General features: G+C 35.4%; 1 protein-coding gene and 1 long non-coding RNA gene across 9 annotated transcripts in view; one reads left to right on the plus strand and one right to left on the minus strand.

The window, feature by feature from the left end:
- Positions 1-17,508, plus strand: part of LOC141505998 (uncharacterized) — a 285,180-nt gene that overhangs the window by 74,994 nt on the left and 192,678 nt on the right. The gene's annotated exons all lie outside the window — the stretch shown is intronic.
- JAKMIP2 (janus kinase and microtubule interacting protein 2) overlaps positions 1-17,508 on the minus strand; it is a 207,270-nt gene that overhangs the window by 8,394 nt on the left and 181,368 nt on the right. The window contains 2 exon segments of the mRNA XM_074212375.1: positions 10,565-10,630; positions 15,247-15,450. Of these exon segments, the coding sequence (XP_074068476.1) occupies positions 10,565-10,630; positions 15,247-15,450 (270 nt within the window).

A 17,508-nucleotide genomic window follows, 5' to 3' on the forward strand; every position in this document is an offset into this window, starting at 1 on the left:
AGGCAAGTTAAAATGGATAGGAAAAAGTGCTTTAAGAAAATTAGAAAAATCTAATAACTTGATTAGTATTTTAGAGCATGAAAGTAAGTAAAGAGAAATAAAGCTGGAAAGATAAGTAAGAATGAAATGATGTTTATATTTTATTGTTTAAGTCATAAGAAGCCCCCTAAGACTTTTGAGTAGAGGAGGTCATGAGATAAGTGTAGGGAGCTCATGACTAGAGGACTGGAAATTGGATGATACATTTTTTTTAAGCCCATGGCAACTTATGACCCTTTGCAAAGGTATGGGGGTGGGGTGTGATCACACTGAATGAAGGGGAGGATGGGAAAAGTACTAAAATTTATCATCATTTATTCTGAGGCTTGTTCTTATCATCCTTCAGAACAGAGAAGAGCACTTTATTATCAGGTCATCCAATTAGGAGATTAAAGATTTTGATTAAAGGACAAGAATCTACTAGAAGCTAATAATCTAAGAATGGTTAAGAACAAAGAATAGGACCAGAGTATATAGGAAAATATCCAAGATTATCTGATCATTGGTCCTCATTAATCTCATTAGAAGTCTTTTTTTTATTGTTTCTGGCTAGACATTGTTTACTTAGAAAAGAGGCCCAAATGAATCATTATCACTTAACTGTAAATGTTAATTTTGGTTTTTTTTTGTTGTTTAACTATTTTTCATTTGTGTCCAATTTTCCATGACCTCATTTGGGGTTTTCTTGGCAAAGATACTGAAGTGGTTTGCCATTTACATCTCCAGTTCATTTAACAGATGAGGAACTGAGGCAAAAAGTGTTAAGTGATTTGCCAAGGGTCATACAGCTAGTAAATATCTAAGACCTTATTTGAACTCAGATCTTACTGACTCTGGGTCCAGTGTTCTATCCATTGTGCTGAAATGCAGATGGTAATATGATGAAAACTGCTTATTTTCTCTACCCCATTTACTCCTGATATTGTTTTGTATATTCATCATCTGGTATGAAAGTGCTGCAGTTGGGCTATTGATTTTGATCATTTGATCAGTCTTTTAGCATCTCTCATTGAATTTTGCTTTCTTCTGGTGAAATTATGGTTTGATTGGCATGGAACTCTGTTCATTGGTATAGATAGCAATCCCTCCATACTACAGAGCTAGCAGGAACCTCAGGGAACATTTAATTTACAGATGAGAAAACAGAAACCCAAAAGGTACTTTTTTGTTGTTTTTAGTTTTTTTGCAAGGCAAATGGGGTTGAGTGGCTTGCCCAAGGCCACACAGGTAGGTAATTATTAATTGTCTGAGACCGGATTTGAACCCAGGTACTCCTGACTCCAGGGCCGGCACTTTATCCACTGCGCCACCTAGCTGCCCCCAAAAGGTATTAATAGCTTTTTCAAGGTTGTTTAGGTAAAACCAGAGGCAGGGTTTGAATGTATGTTCTCTGGTCCTAGAGCTAGTCCTTTTTCTAGTTTTGCATCACCTTGGGTCAATTAGTTCAAGTCTTAAGGACAAGGCTAATTAGATAAGATCTCCCAGATTCTCTGGGAACATGATCCTCCATCTTGGGTGATATCTCACCCAACTAGACCTTAATTCTGATTAAAGTGAAAACAGAATCTAATCTAGGTGAACTCCAGACATAAAGCATTAAGCTCATGTCCATATACCTCTTCTTTAGAGTTTAGTGTAACCCACCTCATGAAGGAGAAAACTAACCAGAGTGTCTGAGGTCACATTTGAACTCAGGTCCTCCTGACTCCAGGACTGGTGCTCTATCCACTGTGCTACCTAGTTGCCCCTCTAAGATTATAGAGCCAATACCAATCTGTATTATTAGAGAGAGTTGCTTCATTGATAGTTCACTATATGAAATCACAGTTTGTGTGTATCTATGAATTACTTCAATGCTTCACAGGTCTGTGATTTCAGCATTATAGGGCTTTGGTTCATTGATGCAGATATTCTCCCAACAGGTGACAAAATTTTCAAGAGCTAAGTCTAACTGCTTCCTACTTGGTGATAAACTTCTCTGTTAGAGAAATAGATTGCAAACTCCTTGAGGGAAGGGGTTGTTTTTTTGCCTCTTTTAGTATCCCTAGTTTTTAGCACAGTTCCAAGCAGTTTTACTTACTCATTTTTCAGTCTTGTCTGATGACTTTGTGATCCCATTTGGGGTTTCTTGTCAAAGACCTTAGAGCAGTTTGCCATTTCCTTCTCCAGCTTATTTTACAGATGAGGAAACTGAAGCAAACAGGGTAAAGGGACTTGTCCAGGGTCATACAGATAGTTAATGTCAGGGATTTAAACTCAGGAAGATGAATCTTTCTGCCTCCCTTGTATCCATTATACCACCAAGTTTCCCACTAGGCACTTAATAAATGGGTATTGATTAAGTGATTGGTTTAGCATCTAAAGGATAATCCATTAATAAAAGACAAGAAGCCTGGCAAAGGACCCTTAATATAAGCCAAAATGGATTGGTGGGACTTGGCATATCTTGGGTTTTTAGGACTAGTATTTAGAAACATAAGGTAATACTTATACCATAGTTGAGGCATCAGAGGAGAACTTTAATGGAGGATCTGAATATACTATTTAAAATTTGGGAGATGAGTTCATTCACCAGGTTTACCATTTCTGTTCCATTTGCAGCAAGTGGAACAAATTAATTATCAGCAAGTTGTTAAGTGAACATAAGATTAATTGACTTGCCAGAGGTCATACAGGTAGTAAGTAATATTTTTTAAAATGTTCTATTAATATGTTTTTATTTTCCTTCCCAAATGCCCTACCTATGGCATCTCCAAATGAACTTCATTCCCATTGCTGGCAATATTGCTGATGGTTTCTCCTCATTATGCATGTCATTTTCATTTTAGACTCATTTATCAAGTTGAACACTCTTGCTCAAGTTGCTATTCTGGAATTGTTGAATAGTTTTCAACACTTATGGTCCTTCTTTTGTCTTTGAAGGACTCTCCAAAAGATTTGTAGTAAGTGTAGATGAGGATGCTCCTCAGAAAGAGTGAATGGAATCAGTTAACCACAGGGGAAAATATTTTCCGGTTTAGCTCTGCATTTCTTCTTTATCCAGTCAAAAAAAAATCCATCCCAGAATGCCTTCAAGATGGTCACTTCCATTTCTCAGTAGGAATGATATCATCCATGGAATGGTGGGGACAGAGAGGGCTTGCTTTCTCTCTTTCATTCAAGTCATAGACCAGAAAAATCTCTTCCTATTAGCCACAGTTGTTTCAGAGTCATAGGCTTAGATGAGGAATCTTCAAGTTGGGTCTCCCCTTTTATACAATATAAAGTATTCCATTAACTGTGCCTCCATTAAAATTTCTTTCTAGTGCTTCATTAAACAATCTGGGGGACCCTGGATTCTCAAAATCAAAGTCACTGTAGCAAATTATCTGGCAGCAAGCTAGAAGTACTTTTCACTTTGATTAGTTCCAAATCAATATGTATTTATTTTGAATATATTTCATATTTCTTTTCTCTTTATATGTTGTTTTCCCCAGTAGAATGCAAGCTCCTTGATGGCAGGGGCTTTGTTGTCATTGTATCAGTCTATCTAAATGTATTGCAAATAATAGATTATTAATAAAAATTCTCTGAATAGAATTGATAATCAAAAAAACAGCCTAGAAAAGCCTAGAGAAGCTCTTCATTAGTTTGGATGGCTATCAGAGGATGAAATTTTATTACCATCAATTCCTAAAACTATCTACTTAGACACAGGCTATATGTGACCTGCATCAAATGAAAGGCTATGCCATCAGAAATTTTACTATTGGCTTTGTTATCACCATTTCCTTAAAACAGTAAGTCACATAACTAACTAGAGTTTGTATAATTTAATTGAGATCAAACTTTAGTTTTGGTGATTAACCGTTAAGTGATAAGAGAATTCTGGTTCAGTTTTATTACATCTAATTACTTAAGCTGAACAGACCAAATAACTAGGTATAACTTCTTTCTTGATGGTTAGTCTGCGAAGTCCAGCTTTATCCCTAGTGTTTACTGACTAGTTTACAATTTTATCTAAAACATATCTTCTCCTTCTGCTCTCACTTCTTTCATGTGTAAATTCTTACCTTTCCCTTAGGTCTTCTGTAAAATTCCATTGAAACCATTCTGTCAATCTAAGTTATATAAGGATGCTACAATGGCTTCTAGGGTTCACTTGTTTTTTAATATCATGAATCTTTGCTGAACTATTAAATTGGTTATTAAAATGTCTCTGCAAATTGATAAGTATGATTGGCTGCAGTATCTATTAAAGAATCCTTGGACAATTTTTATGTCAGCTATTTTAATGGAAACATAGTTATTTTTGAAGTATTGAAGAATTTATCGATAATTGTGGGATGTTAAACACTTACTAAAATTCCAGTGTCTATTATTTCCTCCATCCAAGTCATTGGCTTAGACATAGAGGATGCCAGTATATTAATATGACTAATTTTTTCTCAGAAGAGAAATCAATTTGAAATTATACCTATTTCTAATTTGCAAAATGATAGCAAGGACAAATAAGAAAACAGCCATAAGATTTGTTCCCAGAAGGGTGGAATTTAAAAGTTGGAAGGAAACAGAGATCTGTCAAATTTCTTCATTTGAAAAAAAGGCAAAATCAGCTAATTACTTATGATAGGAGGCCTTCATGGGGAAACTATCCCAAAGAAATTAATTAAATTTTCTGAGGTTCACATGACTCCTTACCATCAAGGAGCAGAAATATCTTTTATATATCTGATCTTCTTAAAAAACTGTACTTGTCTTTTCATTTCCCCATAAAATAGCTTGGTGTGGAGCTAGGGAGCAGAAGAGTCAGAAATAGGGCACAACTCTTGGTTCCTATTTCAAAACTGTTATCACCAAATTACTTTGGTTTTGGACATCACCCAATCTTTTCCTTCCCATTATAGGAACTTCAGTATATTAGGGTAGTGGTTCCCAATGTGTTTTGCTCTGTGAACCTCTTTCAGCAAAAACAGAAAAATGTGTTATGACTCCCCCCCCCGTAACCAAGTATACTTCCCATAATATTCTGTAATTATTTCCTGCTAAAAATACCATTAAAGAAATTTTAGTGTGAAGCCCCAAGAGGCTCATGCACCACTTTTTTGTCAACTTGTTGTTGGTTAATAAGTGTGAAATTAAGTGCCAACATGATAGTATTCAAATAGAAGTGAACTTCTTAACCAATATCCCCTTAGTACCATATTTTGAGAACTAAATAGCATCTTACCTTTAAGAGGCACCTTGACATCAAGGCCAAAGAATAAAGGCAAGAGAGAAGAACAAGAATAGGAACAGAAACTGTAGAAGAAAAAGAAGAAGATTATGTAAATCCCACTTTCGGTCATGCCTGAAGGAGGTGCTAAATATGTCAAGATTCATTTACTATGCAGTCACCACCTTTGCTTAAGAAGATATTATCTTTCCTTTCAACCTGGGAGTACAACTATTCTTTTATCTGCTACCTCAAGCAGGAATAGATATTTATTGACATAAAACATGGAAAATCAACTCTCAGAATTAAAAAAAATCATTTGCATTTCTTAAACAACCTGTTCATTTGACAGGTTAGAAAACTGAGATTCCCTCCAACCCCCAGAGAGGAAACAATTTTTAGAAAGCTCAGAAAATAGCAAAGCCAGGAGTAGAACCCAAATTTTCCTAATCTCCCAGGCCAGTACTTTTTCACTTTGTCATTGATTAGTGTTTATTTCTATTTTTTAAAAGTTTCCTTTATTTTAAATTAAAATTTCCATTATTCTTTCTAAATTAAAAAAACATACTAGGTAAGATAAGCATTTCTATATATTTTGTAAAGAAAATTGTATGTAAAATTGAATCTCTTATGTAGAGCTTGCTGTTCTTTAAACTAGGCAGGGTATAGTGGCACTCATCTATATATGCTCTGATGCAGGGACAGTGAGGCAGATGGATTACTTGTACATGGGAATTCTGGGCTTTAGTGGGTTAAACCTTAAGGGCATCTGTACTAAATAGGGCACAAATATGGTGAGCACCTAGGAACAGGCTGCCTAAGGAAGGAACAAACTGTGACCTATGGTAGATATAAACAGGTCAAAGCTCTGTATCAATTAGAAGGGGGATCAGCTACACACAGCTTGGAAGAAATAGGAAGATTTTCTCTCTCTCTCTCTCTCTCACACACACACACACACACACACACATAAAACATTCATCATGTAACTTTCAAAGCTATCCTATTTGTCTGTGATTTCTCCTTATTTTTTGTTGTTGTACCCCTCTCTTCCCTAACTATGAAGAAAGAGGGGAAAAAATCCTTGTAACAAGTTTGCATAGTCAAGTCAAATAAGCCAAATATTGACTGTTCCAAAAATGTATGACTCATTTTGCATAGTTCACCTCTCTGTCAGGAAGTGGGTAGTATTTTCGATTCTTAGAATTTCATTCTAGAAGCAAGAGCTGAACCCTTAGAACCCATCTCATCTAATCTTATTCCCCTCCTGTTACAAGTGAGAAAACTGAGTCTAGTAAATAAATAACCTGTCCAAAAGTAATAAGTCTAGCAACTTTACTAAACAGGTAGCAAATAGTCAGAATTTGAACCTTGATTTTCTTTTTTTTCAATATAGATTCTTACCAATTGCTGGTAATTTTCTTCCAAAATTTCCATATATACACATATATCTATAGTAATATATCTATCTCTATGATTATCTAAGTATATGTAGATAGGTCTATATTCCTATCTATATCTGACTCTATCTCTCTCTACATATACACACATATATGTGTGTGTGTATGAACATGCATATAAGTGTCTATGGATGCAAACATATATATATATAAACACGTTTATATTCAATACACACACACACACACACACATATATATATATATATATATATATATATATATTATAATCCTATTTCTTCTGGCTATATTGTAAACCTCCTTAGAGACAGGGATTGTTTTTACTTTGTAATTTTATCTCCAGCATTTGGTATACTGCCTGAAACATAGTGTGTGTTTAAGAAAATGTAAATTTACTTTGGCGAACAATCTATGGAATGAAGAGAAAAATCCATACAATCTATAATAATATGTAGAATAGAGAATGAAACCATTCAATTAGATGACTTTTCAGGTCCCTTCAAATTCTAGATCAATGAATCTATGATTCTGTGATCTATTAAGTCATCAATAGGTATCAGAGAAGGGGGTAGGCTATGTTAGAATTGTTGTCAGCAGGTGATCAGTTATAATTCAGATCAAAGGTCAGATCAGCTTTCTTAAATACTCAGCTCAATCTTCCAAAGAAAAATGATTGTTACATTCCTAAATGATAACAATAAAGAGATAGAGGCATCCATAAGGCTATTCCCATTTAGGAACTGGATGACTTGGTAGACTGTCCCTTTGTTTTTTGCTGAACAAATATGCTGATAAACATCCACTGAATTATGGATGCATCAAGTGACATCCTAATGGGTACAATTTTTTTTTTTATTTTCCATTTTATACCATGGCTCACTCACTTTTCACTTGGCAGAAATGAAGATGCCTGCTCCTTTTCTTATGTCATTTTGTAAGCAAGTGATGAATGCATCACTAGATACCTAATTTTGGTGACCATTCTAAATTATCTTCAATGTGAACCCCCCCCCCCCAGGGGAAGTTTTTGCTTAAGTCATTTGAATTTCTGGTCTCCCAGAGGGAGTAATTTTGATGTAGATATATCAAACATCCCTTGTGTTTCCTGGTAATGGATGGGAGACATAAGAAATGTGCTGCTGTCAACAGTGAGAGTATCTGGAATAAGAGGGGAATTAGAAATATTACCTACAATCTCTATCAGAAGATCAATAGCCAGAACCACAGGTTTTAGTGTGCGGCTTGTGCCCAAGGAGTTGCATAGGAATAGGATAGTGATAATCTACTTTATTTGAGAAATCAGAGTGCTACATTGGAAAGAGCTATCTGAGCTATATTAGGCCTGGATTCAAAATTTCAGTTCAGTCATTTAATAACTGTGTGACCTTGGACAAATCACAGTTTCTCTAAGCCTTAAAATAAGAGGGTTATATGGATCCTAAGGTTCCTTCTAGTTCTTATCTATGAACCTAAACTCTGATGAAACTCTTAACATCTCTGAGCCTCACCACCCTTACTGGTAAAATCGGGGCAAACTATCTGGTCCTATCCTAGAGAAAGGTAATACAAGCATTTGCCCCCGGATCAAATTAAGCTGTCTGTGACCTAAGAATGGTTTTTATATTTTTAGATAAAGTTTTATTGTATTTAAAATGATGTAAAAACATGTTTAGGTCCTTTGGAGTAATTCACCAATCCCAAATTAGATGATCTCTTTTATTTCACTTTAAATTTCAGACTCATATACCTTGCACACTGAGTTCTTGGGATATATGACTAGGCAAGTATTTTGTGTTGTCCTGTCATTTTTCAGTCCTGTCCAACTGTTGGTGCCCCCATTTGAGGTTTTCTTGGCAAAGATACTGAAGTGGTTTGCTATTTCCTTCTCCAGCATGTTTTATAGATGAGGAAACCGAGGCAATCAGGCTTAAGTGACTTGTCCAGGGTCACACAGCTAGTATTAGTGGTGAGAGTTCAACCTAGAGCTTGCTGATTTAGAAGCCAGTCACTCACTCTATGATCTATGATGCTCAATAACCAAATTTGAAACTGAGTAAACGGCTTCATAGTCAGAACTTTTCTTCAACACTAATATAGTTTCTGTAATGACTAATGGACAAAAATACTAATCTACTGAATTCAATTTTCCATTGTATTTTTTAGGAATGGAGAATTGTGGGCTCTGTGAGTAGAGGATGCCATAGAATTAGACCAGTTAGCTCTTCAGTGGATATAGGGAAACGATTTTCCTGATCTTCCTCCATGATTTTCTTAGGTGGCTATTCCAAAAATGTCTGACTTGCTATTATTTTATGGGAAAACCCATTTAGCATGTTTCTTTTTTTTTGAGTACAGAGAAACAGGGACTCTTGGGGGTAAAGGAACTTGATGGAGAGAGAGGAGTTGACTCAGCTTTGCCACCAACATTATCTATGGCTCCAAACCAACATTTGTAGCTGGAATATATGCAGGCAGAAAAGATGTGGTATGCAAAGGGAAGAGAATGGGAGTCTTTCCTTCTTTCATCCTGTAAAAATCTTCAACAAGATCTTCCTTTCACATGCAAAAAAGAGGGAGCTTCTGTGATTGATGAATTGCCAATACATTTGTACCATATAATTTTGCAGAATTAAATTTTGAACATCTAGGAAAATTTGGGCAAATTAAATGACATATTTTGAATAAATGATATACTTAAAAATATGCTTTTCTGAGTTTGATGTTCTAACAAAATCTTACTATTATTAAGTGTAATAATAACAATAGCTCATATTTCTAAAGCACTTTGAGTTTAACAAGGAGCATTCTCCTCTTGCAAGACAGGGAATACAAATATTATTCTCTCTATTTAGGAGGGCAAAAGGGGTTGAGATTTTTCCTGGTTCACAAAGGAAGTAAATATTGGAGTCAGTACTTGAACTCCAATCATTCAATCAGTAAGAATTTAATACCTACTATATTCCAGGAATTGGACTTGGCATTGTCCAGAAGGACAAAAACAAAACAATCTTTTCCTGAGGGAGCTTCTATTTAAACTGTATTTTTTACCATTATATCATTTGTTCAGTGGCTTACTTTTCAATACATTTTCATATACCTTGGATTATGAATTCCAGTGAGGAGAAAATATGCACATGTCTTATTTATATTCCCATTTTATCAATGAGAAAACTTTGAGAAACTGAAGAATTGTGACTTGCCTAAGGTTCCTTAATCAGTGAAGAGGCAGTACCAAATGCAAATCTAAATGTCAGTATACATTTTTTTCAGCTCTATTGACCATCATCAACTCTTCATATAACACCCCCCCTTCCTACACTACATAAATACAGTCTCAGTTTTGGATGAGATAAAGTCCCTGTGGCAAAGTCACTCCCGGGGTTGTCTGGTGTTTAGAAAGATGAATTCATTCTTTCAGGTCACTAGGGGGAGCATGCAGTCCACTACCTGCTGAGCTCAGTCCATTAATTGAGTCTTTCATAATGTGAAACAATTAACATTCCTCTTAAAGTATCTATTTTTTTCCCCAGGACAAAAGAATGTTTTTATTATAAGCAATGGGAGTGTAGGAAGGGAAGAAGTGACAAAAAAGGGAAGCCAAAAATCATGGGATTCTAAAAAACAAAATATAAGCCTACACAAATATAAATACAAAAATTAAAAAGTATAAAAAGATGATTATTTAAAGAGTGAAGAATGTAGAAAAGTGAAGATAAGGGTGAAGAACTAAGTAAGGAAAGAATTGTTGCAATGGATGAGTGGAATCAGGGAAAAAATTAGGGTTAGAGAAGGAAGACTATTCAAAGACAACAAAATAACCTCTAAGTCTAAAGTCAAGAGGAATGAGAAATTAGACAGGAAGAACACATATTATGTTTGAATTGTTTAAGCTGCTACAGAAGTCAACACATACCTTTTCTTCTAAATCCTTTATTTGTCTTTTCTGGATATCAGTTTTGTCTTCTAAGTCTCGAATTCTCTGAAATCAAAGACAACAATCTTAGCTTCAATGAGAGATTTAACAATCCCCTTATTAAAACAGAGCAATGCTTTAACTCCTCCAATCATGGAATGGTTTGAAGATTCAAAGGACATGTTCAATCCGGAGCTGAAGCCTGGACCTAGAATCCTTTTGACAACATCCCTGAAAAGGTTATCCATCCTCTGCTAGAGGACTTTCAGTGATGATAGAGCTCATGACCTTGGGAGGCAGAGCATTCCACTTATGGACAGTTCCAATTATCAGGGAGCTCTTTAAAATATCAAGTGTAAATTTGTCTCTGTTACCCTCACCTATTACTCCTGGTTCTGCCTTCTGAGTTCAGAAAAACAAATATAGTCCATTTTCTACAATACTTAAAATAATGGAGGATAATAATCACATCTTTCCCCTCTTCCCCCCCACTTCATCTTCTTTTTTTTCAATTAAAATCTCCAGTTCCTTCTCTTCTAGTTTGGGTTCTGGTGCCTTAACCAACCTTAACTATGACCCATTCTGGGTATGCTCCAGTTTGTCATAAAATTATCTATGAAACCATAGCTTCTAGCACGTGGAAATACTTAGAATCATTGTTTCTCTACCCTGGAAGGCACTTACTCTGTTGGGGAAAAAATGATAATTATCATTGAAATGAATTGTCTTAAAATACACAGTGGATTCTCCATTCCTTGAGGCATTTACATATAGTTGAGATCATGAGATCATAGATTCTGAACTAGAAGGGACCTTACAATACATAGAGTCCAGTTCTTTCATTTTTTACAGATTCTGAATCTGAGACGCAGGGAAGTTGAGTAACTTCATGGTCAGTTACACATAAGAAAGTAAACATGAAGAATAGGAGTTGAAAGCATGTCCTTAGACTCCAATTTCAGCATTCTTTCCGCATCATGCTGCCTCTCATGTATAAGGAATTCTTGCTCAGATGGGGACAAACTACTTGACTCTTAGATCCTTTCTAGCTCCAAGATTCTTTGAAAATATAGATAATAAGATCTTTTTTCTTACCATTTTGTGACTTTCTATACTAAGCAGTAAAGTCAAAGCTTTGTAATCCTACGTTTGCAGATATATTTCAGAATAAGCCTATAGGACATAATTGTATCCCTATGAATGAATATATTTTTTCTGAGATAATCTTAGTTTTTAATATCTGCAGTGCTCATGAGTAATAAAAATAATCACTAATAAGAATTTTTCCTGGGGACTATTAATTTGTTTGGAAGAATATTTTGATAACTATTTAAATAGAATTGACTTTCTTGGCAATCCTATGTATTTTATTTTCTGTATTTAAGAACCTATTCTCAGAAGGGGTCCATAGTCTTCCATGGATTACCAAAGGGATCCATGACAGAAAAACAGTTAAGAACCTCTACCATATGATTCTAAATGGTTAAAGTTTCATTCATTTGAGAATTTCATCCCAGTCAGATATTCTTCATCCCCATCCCACAGGGGACTGTAAAATATTGCGGTGATGCTTGGCTATTGAGGGAAGCTACTAGGGGTGGAATGAAATTAAAATATTCTCTCCTGCTACTTTTCCTTTTCAACCTCAAAAACAGGATCTATTGCTATTGTCACAATGGCATTTCAATGTTTATAGAATGTTCCATGCAACAACTCTGCAAGGCAAGGAGTATCTTATATTCCTATTGTACAGAGGAGTTCATATTTTATTCTAGAATCAATAGGGAACTACTGAAGGTCTTTGAACAAGGAGTGGCATGGTTAGATCTGTGTTTTAGGAAGGCTTTTTTGTCAACTATGTGAAGGATGGACTGTAGAGGGGAGGGATCAGAAGCATCTTGAAATAAATAACAATTTGAGTGGGGGAGAGAGACATAGAGAGCTAGAGAGAGAATGTATATGTGTGTATGTGTATATACATATATATGCATATACAGATATATCTTAATATGTACAGAGCGTTCTGTTGGTCATTGAGGGAAATGCAAAGACTGGATAATACAGTCTCTGCCCTCATGAAGCATGCCCACGTGCTTCAAGTTTAGTAGAAAGATGTGGTATGCATTTATAAACAGCTAAATACTCAGATTTCATTTAATTCTTATCTTATTTATAAAAAAAATACTGTAAGCTGTGTGTGAGATGTACAAAACAAAGGGTTTTATAAATTTTTGAATTATGGAAAATAATTCTCATATATTTAAGGCATAAGCCAACTTTCTCACTAATAATGATTAACATTTTTATGGTCCTTTAATGATAATGAATGATCTCATCTTCAAATACCTGAATTCCTAACCTCTTGGTTGATGATATCTGGCTCTTGGTATCTGTCAGGTGTCTTCTACTTTTGTTTACTATTCATAATACCAGGAGAGTGAATAATTACAATCATGATTAATAGTTTATTGATAACAGATTTGCCTTGAAAATTCATGAATTTTTTAGTTGAGGGTTTTTTTTTTGGTCTCCCCCATTAAAACATTACTCCCATATATCACTATGGCATGGAATTGATCCAGAGTTCTCCAATGCCATAACAGAAGATTGCAATTCTAACAGATTTTATCCAGATGGATGGGTCCAATGATGAACCCTGTGTCTTTGACTGGAATTCCAGTCTAGGTGTTTGGGCTGAAGACAGTTGGCAGATTGGTCACTGTTACATTCTATGGCCATAGCAACTCTCAAAAACCATCTATTAAGTGGTAGAGTGATTGTGAGAGGGAAAGGAAAGAGTACCCATACCAGAAAACTTGCAACTCTTTGAAGTTTTATTTATGGTTCAATTTCCCTTCTTGTGTCACAGATATCTCAAATTACTTCTCTTTCTGGACACAGATAAGAGAAAGCTCTGTCCCCAATTTTCTATCTTTTTTGAGTCTCTGGTTCCTCCCCCCCCCCATTTCATAGAGATTCTCTGAGGCTCAAATTGGATGAAATTTCTTTTTTTGGGGGGGGAGAAAGAAAACATTTCCCTTGCCCTATGGAGATATTCAAACAAAGTATGGTTTGACAAGACAAGACAATGAATTTCAAAGACAATTTTGTATTTGCTCACTGTATTTGGAGCTTAACTGGCAAAGAAGATGAACAAATGAAGAACATCTTGGCATAGTTAGTCTCACTGAGCCATATAATCTCTGAGTTGGAGAAGTTCTCAAAAATAATCTAGTTGAAATGTTATCTGCATAGAAATTTTCTCGGTAGTAGTCTCAATTATATAAATGTCATCAGTTTAATTGGTCATCTAGCTAAATGACTAGTCAAGTTGATCATCTAGTTTCCCTTTGAAGTTTGCCAATAATAGGGCAATTCATTAAGGTACCCACTTTATTTGAAGGCAATTCTAAGAATTGGGAAGTTTTTCTTATATGATGACCAAATCTTCCTCTCCATTACTTTTTATTCATAGCTCTTAGTTCTATTTCCATGTCAAACAAAATGAAATCTAATATATCTTCCACCTGATAGCCCTTCAGATTACAAAAGACAGTTCTCTTATCTACCCTAAGCCTTTTCTTCTCCAGGCACCTCCCTTCCTCCCTCACCATCTTCCCTCATCAAATTTATATTGTTGAGACTGGGACTTGACCAGTGATTTCATCGGTTCAGGAAACTTTTAGATGATAAAATTCTACTGAAACACTTAGCATTTTCTTTGCTGCTTAGAATCTCCTTTGTCTAGTATACTTGGAGAGTGATCTGTCGAAGATTCTATAGCTACTGTGTTAGCAGGGCAGGATTTGAACTCAGGCCTTCCTGGCTTTGAGAACAGTTCTCTACCCCCCTACTTCCATCAAGGCTGAAAGAAAAAGAGATATTTAGAGATAGGAGAGAAGACAGTTGGGATTGGTGTGACCTCTTCCTTCAAATATTTGAAAGACTACCATTTAGGATATAGATTAAGACTTCTTTTGTTTTCCCTCAAAACTGAAATGGAATCTTTAAAAAGGGATCTAAACCGAACGTAGTCCAGAAGGATTTTTAAAAAATGTACTACTCATTTTCTCATTAAAATATAATAATAACAAAAATAATGGCTAGCATTTATATAGAGTCGACTATAAACCAGATGTTGTGGATGTGCTTTTTACAAGTATTAGCTCATTTGCTTATCATAACAACCCTTCAAAGTAGGTAATATTATACATTTAAGGAAATTGAGGCTGATGGGTGTTAAATAACTTGCCCAAGGTTGCACAGCTAGCTGATATCTGAGGTCAGAGTTGACTCAGATCTTTCTGACTTCAGTCACAGTGCTCTATTTTTGAGACAGTAGATGTAGAACTGGGCCTGGGATAATGGAGACCTGAATTCAAATTCAGCGTCAGATACTTCCTAGCTGTGTGACCTTTGGGCAAGTCACTTAACCCTTGTCTGCCTCAATTTGCTCATATGTAAAATGGGGATAATAACACTAACTCTCTTGTTTAAAGTGCTTTGTAATCTTTTTTTTTTTTTAGTTTTTTTTTGGCAAGGCAAATAGGGTTAAGTGGCTTGCCCAAGGCCACACAGCTACTTTGTAATCTTTAATGCTAGTTAATTTTATCACTGTTGTCACCCTTATATCCGCAAGCTCTGCAGGTTTCTCTTAGGATCCTCATTCTTGTCCCACATACCTGGTGGGCTTGTTGTAGCAGCTCCATCCTCTCCTGAAGTATCTGACAGTCGTATTCTCTACTCTTTCTCAGCATCTGCCTCCGTAACTTTTCTACTGCTGTTCTTAATTCTTCTTGCTGCTTTTCACTTAGTAATTCCCCAAACTTGATCACTGTTTCTTGCTGCAAAGCATTATATAAAGTGGCTTCCAACTCCTGGATTCTCTGGTAACACAAGAAGAAAAGTTTTTTAAATCCCACTGATGGTTAAGCAGCATATTCTGGGGTTGTGGAGATATATATTTCTGAGACAGATGATTTGAACTTGATATCTGTGAAATTTAACCCTAAGGAGAGAGGAAGCATTCCTAAGCTTCAGGGGAAGGAAAGGAGGAAGTGAGGGGTTCCTATAAGTTTCAGCTTTGACTTTAAATTTGAATATAAATACCTTGAGAAAAGAAAAAGAGCTTCTTTTTATATTTATATATCTCCTCCCTTACAGAATAGGCACTTTATACTTGTTGATTGGTATATTGATCAAACTTGATTCTCTCTATATCTTTTCTTCATCCATATGTACATTCAACCTTCCTTTCATACATATAAATCATTATTCATAATTTACACTTGATTCATGTTACCTAACTTACTTATTCGTGTTATCTAACTTGCTTATCATAATGACCCTTCAAAGTAGATAATATTATACATTTAAGGAAATTGAGGCTGACAATTTGGGACACTTACCTAAACACATTAGCAATGCATGTTGATATATTAATATCTCATATGTATTGTTGTTCAGTCATTTTATTTGTATTTGACGCTTTGTAAGCCTATTTGGGATTTTTTGCAAAGAAAATAGAGTGGTTTGTCATTTCCTTGTTCAATTCATTTACATATGAGGAAACTGAGGCAGAATTAACTTGCCTCAGGGTCATACAGCTAGAAAGTAGCTGAGGCTAGATTTGAACTCAGGTCTTCTTGACTCCAGACCCAGTATTCTGTTCACTGTACCATCTAGTTGCTTCCCTTATAAGTATTGAGCTCCCTTATATAAAGTTCTCCTTTAATGAGTCATTGAGGTATGGGGATGGGTGAATAGGGGCTCTCAAAGACAATGCTAATGAATACAGATTCTGATTGTTCCTCTATCAAAATGGAGTGTATAGACTCAGCAATGGACCTTATATCTCTTTTGGAGAGCACTAGCCTAGTTAAGTACGAGAGAAACTCATCACCAGAAAATTGATCACTGGTGATTGAATGTTTTTGAGCCATAGCATCTTCCTTTTCTCTTCTTAGAATACCCCTTATCCTACCGGACACCTTACTTTATCCTCAACAAAAATTAACCTGTATATATTTTGTACCTACTTATATGTATTATGTGTTTTCTTCCCCAAGAGAATATAAGCTCTGAGGGGGAAGGAAATGTTTCAATTTTGTCTCTGCACTTCCAGTATTCAACACAATATCTGACACATCATGATTATTTAATGATACTTTTTTGATTAGTGATACTTTCTGAGATTTCTCTCTATATGAGACTTTTCAGCATTGTGGCAAAAATCAAGGATACAACATTCTGATACTGATGAAGTAATAAATGCTCAAAGCAAGTAAGGTTGAAATCGTATAATTCTCTTCCCAGGAATTGTGCAACCCACCAAGGAGGCAATTAATTTAAACTAATACCAATGGAGAGATACAATTTAGCCTGACCTTCTTCCTTCTAAGTTGCCATGGAGCCATGCAGGACCAAAGCAATGCAAAGATAAAAGACAGAGTCCAACATATGGAATTAGGTCTCAACTTGAGGAAGTGGGGGGAAGAGTAGAAAAAAAATCCTCTTGTAAACTGTGACTATTAGTGTGGGGAAACAGCAAAATGGTTTATTCTCTGACACTGGTCTCTACTCACAACAATTTTCTAATAGAGTTCCAAACTCTTGGTAGTCCTGAAAAGCTACCTTAGAGTGAGGCTGAGGAAGGTAGACACTTATACAAGAAAGAAATATCAGAGGTGGGATTTTCTGTCAATTCCCACATTTGCTGACTCTAGATAAAGAGTTATGTGTATTATCTGAAGATACTTCCATACTTCCATAGCTTTTTATTTCACTAAACTGCTCTCACAATTCCATAATAAAAATGATGTAAAATTTTTAAAAAATGAAATCTAAATATAATTCTGTTTTGAAAACTAGTCTTCTGATCACTTTATGATACTATAAGGCATAATTCTAGAAATAAATAATTTAGATTTGCAAAGGACCTTAGA

This window comes from Macrotis lagotis, chromosome 1, assembly GCF_037893015.1.
Source record: "Macrotis lagotis isolate mMagLag1 chromosome 1, bilby.v1.9.chrom.fasta, whole genome shotgun sequence".
Lineage (NCBI taxonomy): Eukaryota > Metazoa > Chordata > Mammalia > Peramelemorphia > Peramelidae > Macrotis > Macrotis lagotis.